The sequence below is a fragment of the Aedes aegypti genome, chromosome 1, assembly GCF_002204515.2.
Source record: "Aedes aegypti strain LVP_AGWG chromosome 1, AaegL5.0 Primary Assembly, whole genome shotgun sequence".
NCBI lineage: Eukaryota > Metazoa > Arthropoda > Insecta > Diptera > Culicidae > Aedes > Aedes aegypti.
Window position 1 is genome coordinate 185,169,470 of NC_035107.1, and position 22,198 is coordinate 185,191,667.

Here is a 22,198-nt window from a genome sequence, read left to right on the forward strand (position 1 = left end):
AAAGGCCACGTCGAAACTGATGAACAATGACTTTGCAAGTCATTGTTGAGCCCAATTGAACATACCAATACTACTAACAAGAAGAGTTAACATTAATCATCCTTAGGGACTGTCCATACACCAATTGGTATTTTTGGGTGAAATATCGATGTAGCAAGTCGATCATAAGTCTTAAAATCTCTTTTCCGACCACGATTGTATTTTGTAAAAAAGGTTACTTAGAATAGATAGTTTTATTCTATACTGGGCAAAATGTGATTATGACTGGCAAAACTCTTGCAAAACATAATGTACAAGAAGGAAATATGTACATATGTGAGAGTTTTGAGCAAAAACTTGATTAAAGCCTGATTTGAATCATGAATTTGCACGTTTTGCTGCCATGGCATGTATTTATAGACTATTATCCTGATAAGGTAGCTTTGATCTGCTATGACTATATAGCCCCGTTTCTACATGTTTCATATAAGTTCTGTTTATATTAAAAACATATTTCACAATCTATACAATTTTGTGCACAAAATCCTGTTGTAAATACAATCCCTAATTATACTAGAAAAATCTATATGCAAAGCTTATTGACACTCAAAATCTTATGAGATTTTCGTAATTTACGAAATAGCCGGAATTCCCTGAGAATTCCAGGTTTTTTTCTAGGTTAAAAAAATCCCTGATAATGCCAGGTTTTTTCAGGTAGTAGACACCCTGGTAAATAAAACAAATTTTCGTATTTTCGTGAAAATATGAAGTTTAATCAGATTTTCCACACGGTTCTAACGGTGGTTTTGAAGCATTCTTTAAGAGGTCTTAAGGTTACCGGTGCCAAATCTGTTTTTAAACTCAAATCAAAGGTATTTCCCCTTATTACCATTTTGCCCCGCGGCTCGTTCAATTATTTTTGTTTAAACTAATTCGGGAGTGTCGAGCGATCGATCGCAAGCAACAAGTTGCTCCCGGGTTCTACGGGTTTGGAAAATGCATTGACTAGAAATCGGAAATGGAAAACTCAATAGATATTATCAGAGGAAAAGCGCCAATTTTTTACCTAACACTAATTTTCGACTCATTCATACGATTTTGGCTGTTTGTTGATATTCATTTAAAAAAGTCATAGGTTTTTCTAACAGACCGAACTCCATACAAATGCTGGCCAAAAGTACAATCCTCTCTCAAAACATTCAAAATCACTTATTATTTAACATAAAACATGATAATTGGCAATTTGATGGAAATGGTCACTGAAACTAAAAAAAAGTTATTTTTGCAATTTCTCATCGTAATAGGCTGTTTTTCATCACACCAATCTGTCATGAAATGGCCTACTTTCCTGCACTGAAGTATGCAGTGCGGGAATAGTCTTTACGCAACTGAAACCAGGGCTGTAATGATTCATTACGCAACGCTTTCTCATTACGCAACTATTTTGAGTTGCGTAATGAATCATTTCACAACAATTTTTCACAAATTGTAAAATGATGGTGAATGCATTCCGATATAATTTCTGATATCCTCAAGAGGTCTTCTACGAAATTGTAAACAATGTTGTACGTAACTCGTTACAGAACTTGATTTTCACAGCACTCGTCGTAATTATCCTAAATTTACGACTCGTGCTGTAAAAATCATCATTCTGCAACTTGTTCCGTAATAGTAACAAGGAATAATAGGAATGCATTCACCATTATTTTACAATTTCTGAAAAAATGTTGTTTTATGATTCATTACGCAACTCAAAACAGTTGCGTAATGAGAACGCGTTGCGTAATTAATCATTACAGCACTGATTTCAGTTGCGTAATGACTATTCCTGCACTGCATACTTCAGTGCAGGAAAGTAGGCCGTTTCATAACAGTTTGGCGTGATGAAAAACACCCAATTACGATAAGAAATTGCATAATAGTAGTTTTTATTCAATTCCCCGTCTGTTCAGGAACTTATCATAATGAAAATTTCCCTTACTTCCTTGGGAATATAGTATCACACACTTGAGCTTGATTGGCCGCCTGTGGATACTTCTCCAGTATTGCCGGATTAGCTGTACTTACACGAGGAACCAACCAGATAAATGCTTGGGACTAACAGTCACCCTATGTGAATAAGTGATGATGATCTTCTATTTTTGAGCAACAATGTCGCCTGTCACGTTAGAATGCATCAGGAGAAGAGGGAGGAATTGATGATGCATTTAAAACTGGCCTACACAAGATCGAATATACCTCTGCTTCTACGCCAGTTCATGCGGGAAGGTGCAGGGGTGGTAATTGTATTGCAAAGAGGTTTACTTCTTGGTTAGTAGACTGCCTATGCATCAGGCTCAAGTAACTATAATGATGGAGGAATGGAAGCGTAGGGAAACAGTTACTTGTCCGTCTCTGGTTCTAGCAAATATTATGAATGAATAGATCAACTGTGATAGATTAAGATTGGAAGATAGAAGCAAGTGAAAAAAACAACTAAAAAGTACGAGAAAAGGGACGAGCCTGAGATTGAACCCATGACCTTCTGCTCATGAAGTAGAAGCGGTAATCATTAGACCACCAACCCTGTAGGTATCATCGTACTTGCCAAACGATATAAAATTGAAAAATTAGGCAATGAAAGCTTTCACTAAAACTTCAAAGGCACTAATCTCGCGTTGGAACCATCCAACAACAGTACACTTTTTATTTTGGCTTTGTGCACATACAGTAAGCTTAACATAAGAAGATCAGAAACGTTTACCAACTATTTCTCCAGTTTAGTGCCTTTGAAAACGTGAGTAGGAGCACAAGTCGGCCATTGTGTATGCCATCTTTGGATTCTGAGATGATTTTTTTTTTTTTGCTTCTTGCCATTAACGTCCTCACTGGGACAGAGCTTACTTCTCAGCTTAGTGCTTAATGAGCACTTCCACAGTTATTAACTGAGAGCTTTCTTTGCCAAGGTGCCATTTTTGCATTCGTATATCGTATGGCAGGTACGATGATACTCTATGCCCAGGAAAATCAAGGAAATTTCCATTACGAAAAGATCCTGGACCGACTGGGAATCGAATACAGACATCTTCAGCATGGCTTCGCTTTGTAGCCGCGGACTCTAACCACTCGGCTAAGGAAGGTCCCCAAGATGACTCTCTGACTTTCACGTTAAAGAAAAGCAAGCTCTGTCCCAGTGGGGACGTATTGCCAAGAAGAAGAATCTTACGCATTTAAATATATTTTTCATCAATACGGAATCCATTGTAGATCGGATAAAAAAAATAACCAAAGAGCCTTGATAAAAGTAAGTTTGATTGCATATTTTTATGATGATATAAAAAACCAATCACTATTTCGTTGACATGGATTTTCTAAATATAACTCAGTTATTCAAATTTATACATATAATCAGATACCATTATCACAGACTTGCTAAAACACTAATAAATCAAAACAAAACTAACAAGTTCCAGAACAGCCTAGATACTTTTTCCTTGATCATCCATTTACTTCTCACCTAATAGCTACCTGTAACCCAAAAAAGCCGAAGTTCTAAATGTTATTTTTTGCTGTTCGATCAACAATAGTACAACCATTACTACAATCTGAAAGCACTATTGCATTGCCATCATACATATATAATAACGATCAAAAGAATGATGCTTCCATAATCAATGTCTCCATATAAAATCAGTTCCGACCGGTCCCATTCAGAAACCGCAATATTAATTTATAAAACGCTCTTCGTGATCAATCGATTTGCGTCATAACCGTCCTCTACGCCAGACGTCGTCGATTCACAGTAGTAAAATTGCATTGTTTTATTTTACAAAACAAATTGTCCCCTTTCCATCCTAAACGCTTATTCCGACAATGCAAAGTAGGATGGTAGATATTCCAATCTGCGCAGACGAATATTAATGGCCTACCATCTGCATGCAATGCACGATCCCGTCTGTCATAGTTAGCATCTGTGCGGTTTCCTCTTCTCGATCGAACGCCTTTTCATTCGAGATCAACTTCGATCGTCCGGGTGACACTTCGGAACGTGCTCCATTATTGATGTGGTATTAATCATCCCACGCGAAAACGTTTTCTTATTCTTTTCCACTCGACGGGACAATCAAGTGTTTGATTGAAAATAAAGTTTAAGTGACATTCTATTCATTCTATAAGCCGTGTCCAAGAGACTTCGTCTCAAAGCAAGCGATAAGTAGCAAATAATTTAGGTCATTAAAATGAAGCAGATGATACCGCATGCTACCAAGCGCTACTAGCAGGGAAATAAGCCATAGCAAACGTCGGGAACCGGTATTATAGCGAGCTGCCGAGAGACAGTAATGTGCGTAGATTACAGCATGCTCTCTCTAAAAAGCCTTACAGCTTATCAAGCAGCCCATCTTCCAACGCCCCTGCCTTGCGATGCAAGATCGAGCAGCTTTTCTTCTTTGAGTCTTCAGTCTTCGTTTTCTTGTTTAAGTGAACTTTCGATAAAAATAAATCGCCCTCACTGATGGCAATTATGAATTCAGTGCTGTTCGTCCAGCTGAGCGAAAGCCGGTCGTGGTAGAATCTCTTAAGTCGTCTTTTCCGCCGAGGACGAAGGATCATGGATGCGATTTTTTCGGTTCTTCTTTATACATGCAGTTTGGTGGGACTTATGCACATATTTAAACTTTGATTGCGAGTTTGTATGTGTCCGAGGAGTGTACTCAATCCGATTCGTATAAATTATTTCCTCAATCAATCTTCGTGCAAGAGGCTTGCAGAAGATTCATAGTACAAATGAAATCCAATGGAGTCGCAAGTATTGTGTTCATTCACACTCCAATAATAAATGTATTTACGTTATTCTAGCTGTTTATTTTTAATCATTTGAGTGTAACAGTTTATTTAATATTGCTACTTCACAGATGTGTAGCAAAATGGACTTCATACAACATTTTATGTTTCGCTGCAATATTCAGATAAATAAGACTCTGATAAGCTCTCGGGGAAACCCCTATCCTGCTCTTTAAAAAAAGCTGGCGATAGAAATTTAAAATCAAAGATGCAACTAAAAGCAACAACGTCGGGGTAGGTGGGACGAAGTCGACGGGACGATTGGTTTGACAAAAAGTGCAGGGAGATTTTGAAGTAGGACCCGGTAGAACGTGTAATATTTATGACCGAAACAAATGCAGCTTCGTTCCGCCAGCCAAATGTGCAAGGATAAGCAGCGGACGAACGAGAGGTGATCAAAAGGTGAAAGCAGCACTTTGATGAACACCTGAATAGTGCTGCAAGCACACATTCTAGTGCCGACCAGGCATTGCAAATTTGGTTCTCATTTGATTTAGGAGCACGATCAAAGCAAGCGAAGAAAAACATCCTATCTATATCGCTCCATTACCGGCATTGTTTCGCAAGTTATAACAAGCTTGATAAATAACAGCAGCGAACGAGAGCCCCAAAGAGGGAGATAGCGTTGATAAGACCCATTTTGTTCGCTTATTTCCCATGGGAGGCAGGTGTTGTATTTTACTGACTTTATAAACAATTCACGAATATCTAATATTAATAGTGTTCCCAGGTTTTGAGCTTGTTTAGATGAGTTTTATCGTGCACTGTTATCCCTCCTATCCCTTGCATAGATTTCTGATTTCTCCAGAGATTCCTCAACAGAATATTTAAAACATTGCTAAAGGAGTAGCTCCGGTGATTTTTCAGGAAAGCTCTCTAATTGCTCTACAGTTGAGGAATCCCTGTGAATTACTCTAGGCGTTCCTTGAGATGATCAAACTAGGATTTCCTGTATGCACAAGTTCGCATAACAGTCCCATGCATATAGGAAATCCCATAGAACATGGGACTGTTATCCGAATATAGGTCGTTTACGTCTTCTTCCAGGGATTCCCACAGAAATTCCTTTCTGCGATTTTTCCATTTCCCCAAAAGATTTTTAGGAATCTCAAGAAGTTTCTAGAGATAGAAGAAAAATTCATGTCAAGCAACCTACTAGGAATTTATGCAGAGATTCCAATTTCTCAAGAAATTCTTTCAGTGTTTTTCTCCGAGAATTCAAAGCCGGTTAGCTGTAGAAGAACACCTATGGTTGTATCTGGACGAATTTCACAAGAAATTCCAGGAATTATTATAATTGAAGCAATCTCTAAAGTAGTTCTGGATGAGGCTTATGAGAAATTATCGAAATCTTGGAGAAATACCGGCACAAAAATCTGAAGAATTGAAAAGGATTAACAGAAAGAATCCATTGAAGCATTTGTGCAAGAAATTCAAGAGAAATGTATCTAGGAAATTTTGGAAGGAATCTAAAGAGAAACTTCTAAATGAAACCAGGGGAAGTAATTGAATGAAACCGTGAAGGAATTCTTGAATAAACTGTTGGAAAACTTACTATATACTCAAGATATCAGAGGTAATTACTGAAGCAATCTCTAGAAGGAATTCTTGCAATCATACCTTGAAGTATTCATGTGTAAATTACTGACGAAATCCCCGATTGGACTCTCAGTAAATGATATAAAAAGCTCAAATTGCTGCTCTTCCGGCAATTCTTAACGGATTGTCTTCGTTTTAGCTTGAATGAAATCGTATGGAGGTCTAGTTTTGGAGCCCATTAAAATAGTTGGAAATGTCCACTGGATCGAATAAAACTGGTCCTAACTTCCTTTTTCGACAAATTTTATCCAACCAAGTCGTATAAATCTGGCAATTCTGCTTATCGTTTCAACTAAAGATGTCATATGAGAAGTCATAACGAGAACGAAGGGACCAGCTTTGGTCTTGGGTAATTTTTCATTTCTCTACCGGTCCTCCGTGAAGCCGGTGCTAGATAGGTCAATTTTTTTTTCTTCTAAATTGTCCAATTTGGGTATCAAACTTCATCATCTTGTGATAACTCCGCACTGGTGAACATTTCTAAAAATTATAACAGTCGTCGAAAAACTAGACAAAAAATAGACATCAAATGGCATCAATTTGAACTTTTTTCCTTCTTTTTTTGCTGGGCGGTTACTGATTAAAAGAATCTCATGAGATTTGTTTGTAGGAATTTCTTGCAGAATGCAGAATATCTGGATCTTGCAGAATCTCAGGACGAATCCCTTGATTCTTGGAGGAAGCTATGGACGGATTCCTGGAAAAATCCTGATGGAATGCCCTTGAAATACAATAGTAGAATTCTTGGAAGGCTTAGGGGGAATTACTTCAGGAATCTCTGAGGGAAGTCCTGGAGCAAATTGTCGAGGGATCCCTGGAAATCCTAAAGGCTTTTACTGTCGCATTGTTTTAAACTTTTGGTTGATCCAAAGCTCGGGAAATCAGCCATGGATTATCACTGTATTTAAAATAATGCTTTTTAAATAAGTCATAGAGCATTCAGAAAGACATGAACAATAAAACAACTTTCGCTTGTTTTTTGGGAGTAAGCGTTTGTTCTTACCTCCATCTAGATACCTGCGTGGAAAAAAATCTTGACGCTTACGTCGACTATGTAAGTACAGTGAACACATTTTCGTGTAAACTTTCGTGATTTTAAATAAAAACTACTTTTGAAAGTTTTCAAATTGATGACGGATCCTGCCCCCTTAATCTTTTAATCAATATGCACGCTAATATATGGTGTCCCAGAAAGTATGGGCACGAATTTGATAACTAGAATCATAATATTCTTTCACACATAAAAATATGTTTGTATTTTTTCTTGGTGCATTTTAAGAGCTGCCTGTGAAAATTTTGTTTGGTAAAATAACCTTTTACGTTAAAAAAATTTGATTTTAGAAAATCAACTCTTATCTAGCCAGGACAGACCCTACTTTTGTGTTTTGTTGAAACTATCAATATCAAACTATTTATTAACTATTTTTATCAAAATCCTTCAATGTAGTGAGTTCAAGTACATTGTATCTAAGATGTTCCACAAAAATGTTTGTTAGAAATTTTATTTGGCTTTGCTAGAAAAACATTTGACAAAATGGTAGAGTTCTAAAAAATCACTAGTTTTTGCCTCCATATGAGATAACTTCACAGAATCATAACTTTTCAGATATTTTGAATATAAATAAAAATAATTTATTTAGGATTTACTTAGGTATGTCAAATATCTATATTTTTGCACAGGTAAAAATTATAGATTTTTACACGTCTTAACATGTGGACTTGGTTTTGACCCTTTTATAAATCGACCACAGCTGAAATTGGATTGTCAGTTTCTATTTAAATTTTACATAATAAGGATTTTAATTTCCATTGAAATAAGTGATAGGCTAATCATTAAATCTATCGGCAATGATAAATATATTTTTTTCAGATTTTCATTGTACTTACTTTATGAACTACCACAAATTTCGTACCACAAAGTCACTCAAAAATAAAGCGATTTGTGCAAAACTGATAAGAGCTTCTAGAAAAAAAAACACCATCAAACAGGGAGCAAATAAATCGCTCAAAATTCAAAATCTGCTCTGCTCTGATAAGTGCAAGAATAAAATGTGTGAAAATCAGATTTTTATCTGCACTAGTCTAGAAAGGGTAATGTGGTTAAGTCGTGACTTTCTTGGACACCCTATATAAGATATTTGATCACAAATATTAATCACTCTATTCAATATGAAAAACAAGCGACGATCAATGAATTGGGATCAATCCCTCTAGTTTAATTGTTTGCGCATTCTTATTTTCAAATACCGTTCCTTATCTATCATTGAAGGTGATGCATTTTCAGCGACTGAGTATTTTAGAAATAGGAACTTCAGAGACCTCATGCCTGAAAATAGCAAAAAAGAGACCAGATAGGAACTTAAAAGAGACCCAACAGGTACCACAATGAAACCAAACAGGATCCAAGAGTATAAAAATATCCAAAACAAAAACTAGGAGATTAGAGTTTTTATTGGAATTTTTAAAAGCAATTTTTTCATTAAAAATCAATAAAGCTTACTTGAAAATGTTCACTTTTTCGATTGTCCCAGCGAAACACTTATTGTTCTTCTTGGCATTAACGTCCTTACTAGGACAGGGCCTGCTTCTCAGCTTAGTGTTTTAATGAGCACTTCCACAGTTATTAACTGAGAGCTTTCTTTGCCAAAGTTGCCATTTTCGCATTCGTATCTCGCGTGGCAGGTACGATGATATTTTATGCCCAGGGAAGTCAATGAAATTTCCATTACGAAAAGATCCTGGACCGACCAGGAATCGAACCCACACACCATCAGCATGGCTTTGCTTTGTAGCCGCGGATTCTAACCACTCGGCTTAGGAAGACCCCAGCGAAACACAGTAAACATATTTTTAACGAATAAATTTCAGTTTTAAGCAGAAAAACAGCTGGAATTCGATGATTGCGATGACGGATTCTTGAACTTTAAGTGATTCTCTGTTCTGTTCGAAATATTATAGAGTTCTGTCATATTATTAGACAGAACTCTATAATATTTCGAACAGATTTTGGGAATTCCTCGTGATAAGAATATTGCGACAAGAATCACTGCTCATAATATTGTAAGATTTTTTCCAGGAATTTCATCAGGAATTCCATCAGATATTAATTCAAGTATTTGTCTAAAGTTTCCTTCAGAAATTACTCCGAAGATTTATTCAGGAGTTCTTATATTCTTTCTCACGCACATCCAAAAAATCGCTAGATACCTTGAACAATCTAATATATTTTTTATTCAAAAGATCATCTAATAAATTACTCTAAAGATTGCATCACGAATTTCTCCAGCAAATCCTCAAAGAAATTTCTCAAGGAAGTCCCAAGTTTACCAGGTAAACAACAATTGAATTTATTCATAGATTTCAGATCTAGGCCCTATCGGAGTTTTCTACTTCAATAGTTCAACCTATATTTTTTCAGAAATTACTTACAAGAGATAGCTTCACGGCAAAGCCTGTCTAAAAAAATATATAAAGACGTATTAGAGATTTGGATTGAAATGGAGACCAAGTCTCTAAGAAGAGTTCTGCTACCAGCCCGGAATTGTTCTATCTGAAAATGGCATAAAAAATATGATTTAAAAATCTTATGCCTTCTAATACAGGAGTTTAATTTCAGGAATGGTAACCCTTATTAAAGAAAATTAATGACGAAACATGAATGAACGATGACGTGTCACGAACAAATTCCAGAAACTGACCTCCCTGTTGCTCTGGACGTCGGAATTAGAAAATTACAACAGGCCAGGGGTGAGTGTCAAAACAATGTTATACTATGGTTGCATAGAGTAGGTTTTGGAGTTCAATCAAATTATGGTAGCCAGAGAATCACGTGAATGCGTGTATACCGTGGTAAACAAGTTACAGCAGACGGATCGTAAAATAATGAAAACAACAAACAAATTCCCAAAGCGCCCTTATCAAAATTGACCTTATGGTGGAGGTATGGGTAATCTATACACCATCATCCACCACATCTGCCAACGCTGCCAATGTCCGAAAGTTATAGGTAGACAGCAGTGGCAACAACAATACATCATATTGGTTTTGGTAACTACAGTATGATGATAGGAACGATATACTCACCTTCGTTTCTCTTTTTCTGGTTTTGGTTTGGTTGTTGTAGTTCTCGTCATTTTTGTTTCGTTTGATTGCTGCTCTTGGCGATGCCCTTAAATCCAGTCGAAATTGAGTTTGCTTCTCCAGGAGATTCCCAAAATGCTTGTGTAATCTAAGCAAGGTTTTCTACCTTCACACCGACCGCCACACAACAACAAAAAAACACAACACGCTCTGATAATGGCTATTCAGAGGCCACGAAAATAGACCCACACTGCACTGTATATATTTGTATTACGAAATCCTTAGAAATTTTACTTCTCACTCGTTTGTATCGATAATATTGGTGCTGCTTCACACATACAGCAATTCACACACTGTGGCGAAGCCTGTTTCCATTCAATACACTGCGCTCTGGGAAGGAGATAGCTTCTTGCTGATGCACCTTCCGGAAGAGATATTAGCTCGAACTTTTCTTAATAACACACTCTATGCAGATCTTCTACAAATCAACCCAATACTGTAGATCACTGATGAATGCCTATCGGGCACTTGGCAAAGCAATATTCTTCTCCGAATGACCTTCGAGGTTGGCTACCAATAACTTTGCTTTGCTGATACTGACTTCTTTTGGCCAGCATCAAAACACCATCACTTGATCGCTATATTGCAGGTATCGCTTACAAATAACTAGTTGAATACCTGTTTAGGCCGTAGCCGCAATGTATTTCTATGTTGCACCTACTAGAATATTCTCATAAACTCCTCTTCTGTTTTCAAACTCCTTGTGCAGCACCACTATCCACTGACTGCGTATAATATTATTGCCTGGATGGGAGGGAAATTTCCACACCAGCTATTGTAACATATAGGTAATCCACTTTCCACGTAAAAAACACATCCGAACAATCCTGTCCACGGGAGGATTGCGCTCAACGAATCACTTCCTTCACTAGCAGTTCCCGACGGAACGACCACGACACTATCTCGACGGAACACGGCGGAACTCGACGACGGCGACAATTTCTACGCATTCGACTGCGATAATCCGTAAAAAAACACAGGCCTAAAAGGTTGTTGCTTTCCGTAGTTCATTTCCTCCAAAATACGACTGACTGACTGCCTGAATAACACACTGTTACTGCCTGCCTGCCTGCGATGGGGTCTTCTGTCAAATACAGTGACACCTCCAATAATGCGATACCGGGATAGGTGGTTTGCAGGTGTAACGGGACTTTGAGGTCCATGGATATCGAAACGATGTGTGTAACAGCCGAAGTGTATGGAGAAGTCAGTCCTCTGACTATATCAACGGAGTGGGAGAGCATCACAGCATACGGTTCGGCTGCAAATCCCAGGATGTGTGGTGGGCGCTACAAAATAGGTAGTTATATTTAAAATAAATATTATTATTAATTAATACTAAATATGTATACCTACATCAAATAAGTTGTTGGGCAGTATTGCGGTGAATGATGCTGATACAAACCGATGTCAAACAATTCTTTCTCAAAACGGCTTTAGCATTGTACAGTAACATTTTGATAAATCTTGATCTCTTTTTGGAAATAATGCAAAGAAAATGCATCTTACCGTATTCTCAGTCCGTCGTATCGTTTTCAACTCCGTCGCAATCAGTTTCCAGATTAGTTTCACAACTTAAGGCTCACTGTGTGTATTGAATGGTTAAAACACAACATATAAACGCTATAGTAAAATGTTTTACTAGAATATATAGATCTACGGGCATCTCCCTCCATTCCTTCAGCATGATGGAATATACTAATTTCCTTTAAAATTAATTGTTCGTCATCATAATTCAGTCCAAACATATGAACACAATACTTTTTGACCGTACGATAATCGTTATGGCATTTACGATAATTATTATGGCATTTGCTCACAGTACAGCGAAAACAACACAATCAAAGGAACCGTATTTTTACGTCGAGTGTCGCGCACACATTGATGCGCACAAGCTTTTTTTTCTCAGTACGACGGATTGAACTTTGTTTACATTCTCAATTATACGCGGCGGTTGAGGAAATTTCGTAAAATTTGGTGATTTATTGAAGTTTTACGGCGTGTGATTGGAATGAAATCCTTCAGTGAAGGTTTCCCATAGTGAAAATAAGTGGCCGGCAAAGTAAGTCACCCACGGGGGTGGGAAGAAACTTGTGTTGGAAAGTGGTGTGGCTCAGTCGATCGCTAAGCATTTCTTTCAAATCGTGTTCGTCCATGCGATTTCGGTGAAAAAGTGAAAAGTGGATAATTGAACTGAAGTTATTTACCGAAATACAGTAGTTTTATTGCATTTTTGGTGTACAAGTGTACAAACCATAACAGCTTTCACAAAATTACACTTGGATAATGAATCTATGTTGCAGGTAAGTTTGAATATCCGCCGTAGTGGAACATTTAAACTTTGATACGACGAATCGTAGCGCTTACGACGAAGTAGAACAAAACCCTACTGCAGGTAAGTAAGTAACATTAATGATTTTTTCATCGCAAACTTTTTGTACGATATTATTGCGTACTATCGAATGAATTGGTAAGAAATTAAGTTTGACATGGTGAAATCTTAGATTTGCCGAAACATGTCTTAGGGTGCATCTATAAATGACTCTAGATAGTGGACGTAGCATTTTGAATGTTATCGGTAAATCACGTATTGCTGATGATTTATCGACTTGTTATCGACTTTTGTTAGCAACTGTTCCAAATATAATTTACTTGTTTTCTGAATCACTCGATAATAAAGGAATGAAGCTTTTTTTTTTTGTTGTTCTTATTAACAAAAGCGTTAGTATGGAATGGTAATGAATGATTCCAGACATTTTTCAAATGTTTTTTTGTATGGTATTCAGTTGGAGCTGCCTGACAGCTTAACTTATCAAGGCTGGACCCTCGGTCTGGATTTTGCCAAGTTTCCCATCAGAATTTGTTTGGAATAGTAGTGTAGATCTCTAGATCCAAAGTTGTGAAGCAAGAACTATGGTTATGGATATTACAGTCACAATTTGGGAAGTTTATCACATTTTCCATTGTAGATGCAGGTGCAAGTTTGTCCAGAAATATGTTAATCTGTTGTTCATTACGTAATTGCCGATTTCCAACGGATGCACGGCCCTTGAATCTCCGTGCAATTGTCCAAAGTGAGCTGACTGAAGTTTGGGAATCAAAACCGTCACAAAGCTGCTTCCAAGATTGCATTTTTTTCACTCTCACCAGTCTTTTGAATTCGTTATCTGCTTCTACATATTCACAATACTTTTCATATTCTAGGGTACGACGCCAGAGCTTGAACTTCGATCTAGAGTCCTGACGGGCTATGCTCAAAAAGTACCTCAACCTTTCTGGGACGATAGAAAGGTTGAGGTACCTTAAGACTTCCAACATGACGAGGGGGAGCATTCCATAGAATATTGAAGAATTGTCCGTATGTTATTTCACTTTCCACACAAAGTATTGCACTTTCCACATTCTAGTTGAATTTTTCCCAGTCCATTCTTCTGTAATTGATTGCAGGAAACCGTGTTTCTACAATCAGTTCTAGCGATCCACAGGAGATGGGTAGATGATCACTCACTACTGTTAGGATCCTCAATCACCTCCCAGTTGAACATAAAGCTGATCTCCGCAGACACTAAAGTGAGGTCCAATGCACTAGCGGTTCGTGTTGCGTCGAATCTGGTGAGTATTTAGTATTACTAAATCGGAGTCCTCTAAAACAGCGTGCAGATAATTTCCACGAGAGTTATGCCGAACATTCCCCCACATAGGATGTTTAGCATTCCAATCTCCAGTCAGCACACACGGGCGTGGTACACACCTAATTTATATTTCTAATTGATTCTGGGACACGGATGCATGTGGATGAATATAGAGCGAAATGGTGGACATAACACCTACACAGCTGTGAAGTTGAAATCCGATCCATTCAATTCCATCGATCGAGGGTAACGTTAAAGCCTTAGGGTGCAACTCGTTTCTAGCAGCAACGAGTACCCCCATAGAGTTTCGCTGGTGATCCTTCCGAAAAACTCGAAATCCCGAAATGTCGAAGCTGGTCATGTTGTCTAGGTGTGTTTCGGATAAACACACTACCGATGATTGAAGGCTGTTAATGAGATGTAAGATGTTTGCCTTTTTGCTGGTCGCTCCCCTACAATTCCACTGTAGAATTTGTAGAGGTATGCTTTGAACGGGGGTGCCCGGCGTGTTTTATTATAAACGTAAAGAGACCATAAAGGTTTGCACCCTTTGGCTCACCACTTCACTGATAGCAGCCCGCAAATTTTCTTTAGTTCTTTCTTTGTATTCCACCGGCGCTCCGATGATGTCGTCGACGGCTCCAATGATTTCCGGACTTTTGAAGGCTTCTTCCACGACAGAGTGAATGCTGGATTCCACGTGAAGTTCCAAAGCTGGGATTGCTTCGCCATCCACACAAGTAGATGAACGTCTACGCTTACTTGGTCCTGGCGCAAGATAGTCATTATGGACCAATGCACGAGTTCACTAATTTGACGTTTGAGCGGTGCCGAATTCACTGGTTTCCATGGTCACATAAATAACATGGCACCCCTAAAACGTCAAATAGTGAACCCGTGCATAGGTTTATAGACCAATGCACGGGTTCACTTATTTGACGTTTGAGCGGTGCCGAATTCACTGGTTGCTATGGTCACATAAATAACACGGCACCGCTAAAATGTCAAATAGTGAACTCGTGCATCGGTCCATTGGTGTCTTCATTCTCAATTGGAATGAAGGTTGTAGTTGGAGGAATAACGATAGTTGGTACTTTTGCAGTGGGAATTGCTATGTTGGAGAACCAATCCTTAGGTCCTTGGGAATAAGCTGCGTTCCTGTTAAGATCGGCTTCCTTGCGGCGAATAGCATAAGGGCATTTCTTGACTTCATTTGCTAGATGACTGCCGTTGCAATTAACGCATTTCGGTTCCTATGTCTCACATACATCTTCTTCTTCTTTCTGGCGTTACGTCCCTACTGGGACAGAGCCTGCTTTTCAGCTTAGTGTTCTTATGAGCACTTCCACAGTTATTAACTGAGAGCTTATTATGCCAATGACCATTTTTGCATGCGTATATCGTGTGGCAGGTACGATGATACTTTATGCCCTGGGAAGTCGAGAAAATGTCCAACCCGAAAAGATCCTCGACCGGTGGAATTCGAACCCACGACCCTCAGCTTGGTCTTGCTGAATAGCTTGCGCGTTTACCGCTATTGCTATCTGGCCCCCAATGGTCTCACATACATGTTCTGGCTCAACCGTGATGTTAGCCTCGGTGCACTTGTTGCATCGAATTTTGCTCCTACAGTTTTCCTCTCCGTGTCCAAAACGCCAACATTTGATGTATTGGCGTTGGGGAAACACATATACTGTTTAATTGGATAGAGTGCTCTATTGAGCTAGATGTGGGTAGCTAGTGTTTGGCCCGCAATCGTGAAGATAACAGTCAACCGCTCTCTACCTTTACCCGCGCGCTTCGTGATACGTCGAATTTCCAACACTTCAGGGTTATTGTCTTGCTAGGCTTTTGTCTTATCGAATGATATTGCAATTCTTCATCATCAACGTCGAGTTCCACATGGCCAACACCTAACGTCTCCACTAGCCGCTGCGGAATCGAGAACGAAACGTTTGGTAACTTTGCCGCAACCAGGGTATTCGCAGCTTCAGCTGATGCCATTAATATTTTGATTCGGCGTTTCGATTGTGGTAATGATTTCACAAATTGATCTCCCATCAGGCGAATCGTCGCGACGGAGATTATCGTCAGCCATACTCAGTTCAACAGAAGTTGTAGTTTCTATTGAAATTTAATACACGCTTTGGTGCGACATGTCTGTTCACACTATCATCATCTCTGAGCAAGTGGTAGATGGAAATTTCGTCAGTGTAACATCTGCTTGACTGTGCTTCAATGTTTTCATAGAAACGGTCAATTTGAGCTCGTAAAAATCAGGATTTCAAACGGAGTGGTGATGAAGGATATGTTTAATTTTTATTTCAAATAGTGCTCCGCGAGCCAAAAAGGCTGAAAACCCTGCCAAAACCTCTAAATTATTGAAATGCCTAATGGGATGAACATGCTTTTAGCAACATTCGTTCAAGGATTTTTTATCTCCATAATTAAAAAAAAACAAATAATCGCTTCTTTGAAAGCATATATGCCCTGAAGGTCATAAAATTTGCCTAAATGCTGAGTAAACAAAAAATATTTGATACCTCAAATACTGCATCAATTAGGTGTTAAATGAGTCCCAATATAACTGAATATTTTACTTTCTTCTTAAACAAAACCTTCAGCTTGTTTTTTTTTTCAGAGAATGTAGGATTTTTTTTTAATGTAGTGGTTATTCAAAGGTAATTTTGTTTTTATTAAACTCTTCAGGGCTTAAGAATATAACTATAAAACTAACTGAAACTGATTAAATCTCAGTAACTGTTCCTCAGTTGTATGATGTGTACTGATGATTCCAAAAATAAATTGGGTACGCCTTATATTTCGGCTCTTAGGAAGGGGGGAAGTTTTGGGTAACATAGAAATCAATTTCAGCATACCGCTTATATTTGGTGGGAGTCAAGCTAAAAAATATGCACGACCTCATTTATTTCAATTAAAGTCTTTACAATTTGAAGAAACTTAACTATACGATTTCCATTGCCCACTTGCCCCACGGTATATTACAAAATTATTTGACATTGTTGCAAAGACCTTTTCAAAGGTTCAATAAATGAGAAAAACCAGTTTCAACTTTAGTTGTAAAGTTTAAATGGTAAAAAATTGAAAAATGGCATTTTTCGTTAAAAATATATATGTTTTGCGCAGTTTTTGTTAAATAACTGTGTGTGTGTGTGTGTGTGTGTGTGATACAATCCACCTCCCACTGGCCGGCAGTGCTTTTATGGAAGAAAATTGTATGCATGTATTTAATGATACCCTTCGATATCTTTATATCTGCAGACAATTTTAGCCCAGGAGATGAAAGGTGATAGCTCTACTGAAATTCCAACGACCCATTTCAAGAATGGCAGTAAATACACACACATTCTGAGGTCATTTTTATTTACAGTAAGCCCCGCATAAAAACATCCAGATATCAAATGGATATATGCAATGTTTTTACACTTCCCGAATCGAAAATTATATTTTCGACCCTGGCACGTATTTAGTTTGAATTGGTAATAAGTGAGTAAAGTAAACAATAATAAAGAACGATTTTACCAGGATGTGAAGCAGTTTTTCTCCGTCGCTGCACTGGGGTTTCCGTAAAACACTATACACATTTTCACTGCACTCCACGCGTAACACGTTCGATCCTGACCGCATCACCCGCCCCGCAGGAGCAAGCGTCGCAGTCAAAGGATCACACACTACAAGAGAAAAATGAAAAAAGGGCGATGTTCAAAAATAAAAAAATAGAAAAATAAAAACAAAAATACATGAACTTGCGAATAAAAATAAACCATTACCCAAAAAACTATTTTATACTCAGGTCTACCCCGTTTGGCATAATGTCATTTGGCATAATGCCGTTTGGCATACAGTCGTTTGGCATAATGTCGTTTGGCATAACAGTTGTTTGGCATAATGGTCGTTTGGCATAATTTAAAAAGAAAGGTACTTCAGTGATACAGTAGTATCCGGGACCATAAGATGCGACATAAAATATCATGTTCCTTTTATTTTAAATAACAAGGCATAACTTAGGCGTTGGACACATTTTTTTTTTTTGCTTAAACTGCCTTATAATATCCCGGACATATGACTCTCGGAAGTCATGTATGATGTAATTCTAAAAGAGCTTTTTTGGATATTGGTTTCCTTGAAAAATGAAGATTACAAGTATGGCCTATCAATAACTGACAACGGAATATACGATTGCGAGCAATTCATCCACACCCCTTTGCTTAATGGAAAGAATTTGATTAAATTCAATGTTTTTCACCATTATGCCAAACGACTGTTATGCCAAATGGCGATTATGCCAAACGACCGTTATGCCAAATGACATTATGCCAAACATCTATTATGCCAAACGACTGTATGCCAAACGGCATTATGCCATATGGCATTATGCCAAACGGGGTAGACCCTTTATACTCATATCAAGAATGTATGTTTAGATTATAAATTTATATTTATGATTTTAATCAAAGTTCTTTCAATTTATGATTTAAATCAAAACTCGGGTATTAGAGGGTTAAAGATTACAAAGTTGAAAACCTTGAGGTACTGTCAAAGTAGTTAGCAGCCGGTGGCAATCTTGGCACACACTGAACAAAAGCTCCTACCACTAATTGAATGATTTGTAATTCACATGGCTACAAATCTGCATATTACTCGTTTTGAATGATTTTTAAACAATATGATGCACCCACCGACTGCCGAACAAAAATCATCCAATTTTATGATGACTTTCAGTATACATCTGTATGACAATGTGTTGATAGTTGAACTTTAACAACACAAATGAGTAACATGCGGCTTATGAGGGATATTCATTTCTTCCATGCCCCAAATCAAAAATCATTCAATTATAGTCTAAAACTTCATTCGGATAGCAAATGATCCTTGACTTGAAATCATCCTTGTCAATCTAAACAAAAACATGGCGGCAGCAGCGGAACATAGCATTTCTTCTCGGATTTCGCAGGTAATTGCTCATTTTGATAGAAGCATTCGGAAGTATATTTACTTGTAATTTGTTAATTATTTTCAAGGTGACCAAGAACCGATAATCCTGGTTCGATCCAGGGACATTGGAGTGGATAATGTGGACACTTCCAGGATGCTTCAAACAGCTATATTAAAGGCGGCTCATTAGTGCGTGAATTGTTAATTGATTTTTATGTTGCCTATTATCATCAAAATAAATGATGACTTGTGGAAACCACCAATGGCTGATTACTTATTTTCAATTAGATTTCTTTTAAATCACGAAATAGAATGCAATGGGGTTTGTTTACATGTGTGTGTGATAATCATTCAATTTTAAATATATTTTACTTCAATATGAATCATTTTTCGACTGGATGATTTTCATACGATGCTATTTGTAAACAAATGATTTTGACAGCGATGAAAATCATCTTGTTTGTGTCTGAAAATAGGTATGGGGCTTAGATGAGGCAAAAATCATTCAATTGATGGCGGGAGATTTTGTTCAGTGCAGAAACCTTTCAGTTAATAACTGTTGAAGTGCTCTTAGAGGACTAAGCTGAAAAGCACTAACGTGCATTATCAGCATCGGCATTAGTGTGGTCCCGAATAGGTGTAACAATTGCATGACTACTGTAGTATAACTCGCTTTTGTTTTATTGTACAGCCTTCAGGTCTGTCGTATGAGAGGTGGGTGACAGAGAGTGCAGTTTTGTCTGACGGGGTGGTGGTGGATGGAATAGGTGGAATAGAGGGTTGTTGTGACATACGCACTCTCGAATGGTGACGTAAGTGGGGTGTCTGGAAGCGAGTGTGCGCAGGGGAAGTGACAGATGAAGACAGACAGCAACGGTTGACAGCCACTGTCCGTTCAAATATAAGTTAAGGTGAAACAGTTTTGAATCAACTTCTAAGATTGCACTAAAACTTCAAAGGCACAAATCTCGCGAAGAAAGCATCCAACAACAGTGTACTTTTTATTTTGGCTTTGTGCACTAGCAGAAAGCTTAAAATAAGAAGTTCAGAAACGTTTGTCAACTATTTCTCCAGTTTAGCGCCTTTGAAAACGTGAGTAGGGGCACAACTCGGCCATTGTGCCGGACATCTTTGGATTCCGAGATGTTTCACCTTAAACAAATGCGTGAGGTTGTTGTTCCGATTTGGAGCGTTTCTGAATGCTTTGCTTGAATAGGAAACATTGTACAATTTATTGTATATTAATTAATTAATTGTATTAACTGTATGATACAGATATGAAATTTTTACAGGTATAATGTGTGGTGGTCAGCATCAGAGTATTGAAGATTTTTAATCTTTAATTGCTTGCGCATAAATTAAAAAAAAATTATTTCAAAGCTGTGCCATTCAAATTTGGTTATAAAACAAAGCCACGCTGAAGGTGTCCGGGTTCAGTACATGGACGATCCAGAATGTTTTCGTAATGTAAGTTTCCTTGATGTCTCTGGGCGTAGAATATCGTCGTATTCTCAAACAATATACAAATGCAAATTCAGCAAAAAATCTTAGTTAATAACTGTGGAAGTGCTCATAAAAACTTAAATATCTCTTAAAATCGAGCAAAGTCGAAAAGAAAAACTATAACAGCTATTTCATAAGATTTATTTTTTGAAGAATTGTGTTTCTGATCACGCAAATAATGAAAAACATACTTGCATTTTTATTCTGTCAATATAAGAGATTGAAAGTCTTATATTACTTCACAGGATTTGCTTAAAAATTGTCAGCTTGAATTTGAAAATGAGGTACCGTAATCCGGGGTATCATTGATCAGCGGGGTAACATTGCTCGGAATGACTCATCTCGTAAAAAGTTCGTATCATCATTTATTGGTGGAACATTTCCAAATCATGAATGGTGCTTCGCTTTCTCATACTCATGAGCTAATGAAAGTGAAGATTTTTGCAAGAATTGCGTTTACCTAATGCGAATTTTTTTCAATTTTTCGAAACAATGATTTCAATGGTTACACGCAGAGAAAAATATTGTAAATGCAAACAAATTCTGTATAGATTCAACAAATTTTATTTTTGACTCACGGCTTATCGGTATTATTTGTTGACTCAATGATTACTTCCATTTATTCCTACAAAATAAATTGTTGTTTCTAAAAAATTCTCAAAATAGCCAGCTGTCAAAAACAAAAAGAAATAAAATTGAAACAAAAATATAATTTGTTGATTCTAAAAACACCTCATATTGAAGTAACAAAAAATGTGCGTTGAAACAAAAACCAAAATATTGTTGTTTCTACAATAATGTTTATTGACATAAACGAAACCAAAACATTGAAAAAAAAAATCATAAATTTTATTATCTATCTATATAAATAAAAATGGAATGGTGTTTGTATGTCACGAAATGGCTTACGAACGGGTCAACGGATTTGAATGATTCTACCTCCGTTTTGTTCGTCAAGGGTTCCGACGTGTTTGTGTGAATAAAAATCCCAGGATATTCACCGGGAAAGTTGTAAAAACGTGCGTGAACGGAACTGTCATTTCATATGGGATGATCAATATCGTTTTTCATCAGCCTACTTGATGGCTAAACGAAGTTTGCCGGGACCACTAGTTATTTCTAATAATTTAATGCAGAAAGAGCTTTACAGATAATAATAATAATTGAATGTGTTTCGAACTATAACATGTAAGCCAAGATCTAGTTCGATACCATCGCCACAGCTGAACCACCGGCCGAAGCTATTTTGAGATATTCTGAAGTGAAAAAATAAATAAAAAATATTACCTTGTCTTGCAGTTTGATCAAATATTTACCTATAGCTTTCATTCCTTCTATATTTACACCACTTTATACTGTCATCACCATCAAGAGTAGTAGAATTCTTTTTGTCATATGATTACTGGAATGATGATGTCATTAAATTGAATTATGACATGCCACCAAATTTCAGCACATTTTAATTTTCGCATCAAAATTTTCTGTTTATCTTCTCAATACAAAATGGCGACAGTTATAAATAAAATTGATTAATTCAACAAAATGGTATTGTTGAAACAACAATTGCA

General features: G+C 37.4%; 1 protein-coding gene and 1 long non-coding RNA gene across 2 annotated transcripts in view; one reads left to right on the forward strand and one right to left on the reverse strand.

The window, feature by feature from the left end:
* LOC5568344 (protein similar) overlaps positions 1 to 11,818 on the reverse strand; it is a 408,921-nt gene extending 397,103 nt beyond the window's left edge. The window contains exon 1 of the mRNA XM_021855001.1: positions 10,483 to 11,818. Coding sequence (XP_021710693.1) covers positions 10,483 to 10,532 — 50 coding nt within the window. The 5' untranslated portion in view covers positions 10,533 to 11,818. The remainder of the gene's footprint in view (positions 1 to 10,482) is intronic.
* Positions 11,819 to 18,767: 6,949 nt separating this feature from the next.
* LOC110679639 lies at positions 18,768 to 19,390 on the forward strand. The gene is made up of 2 exons (XR_002502671.1): positions 18,768 to 19,146; positions 19,214 to 19,390. It is a non-coding gene; the product is annotated as an uncharacterized LOC110679639 (long non-coding RNA).
* Positions 19,391 to 22,198: the final 2,808 nt, after the last annotated feature.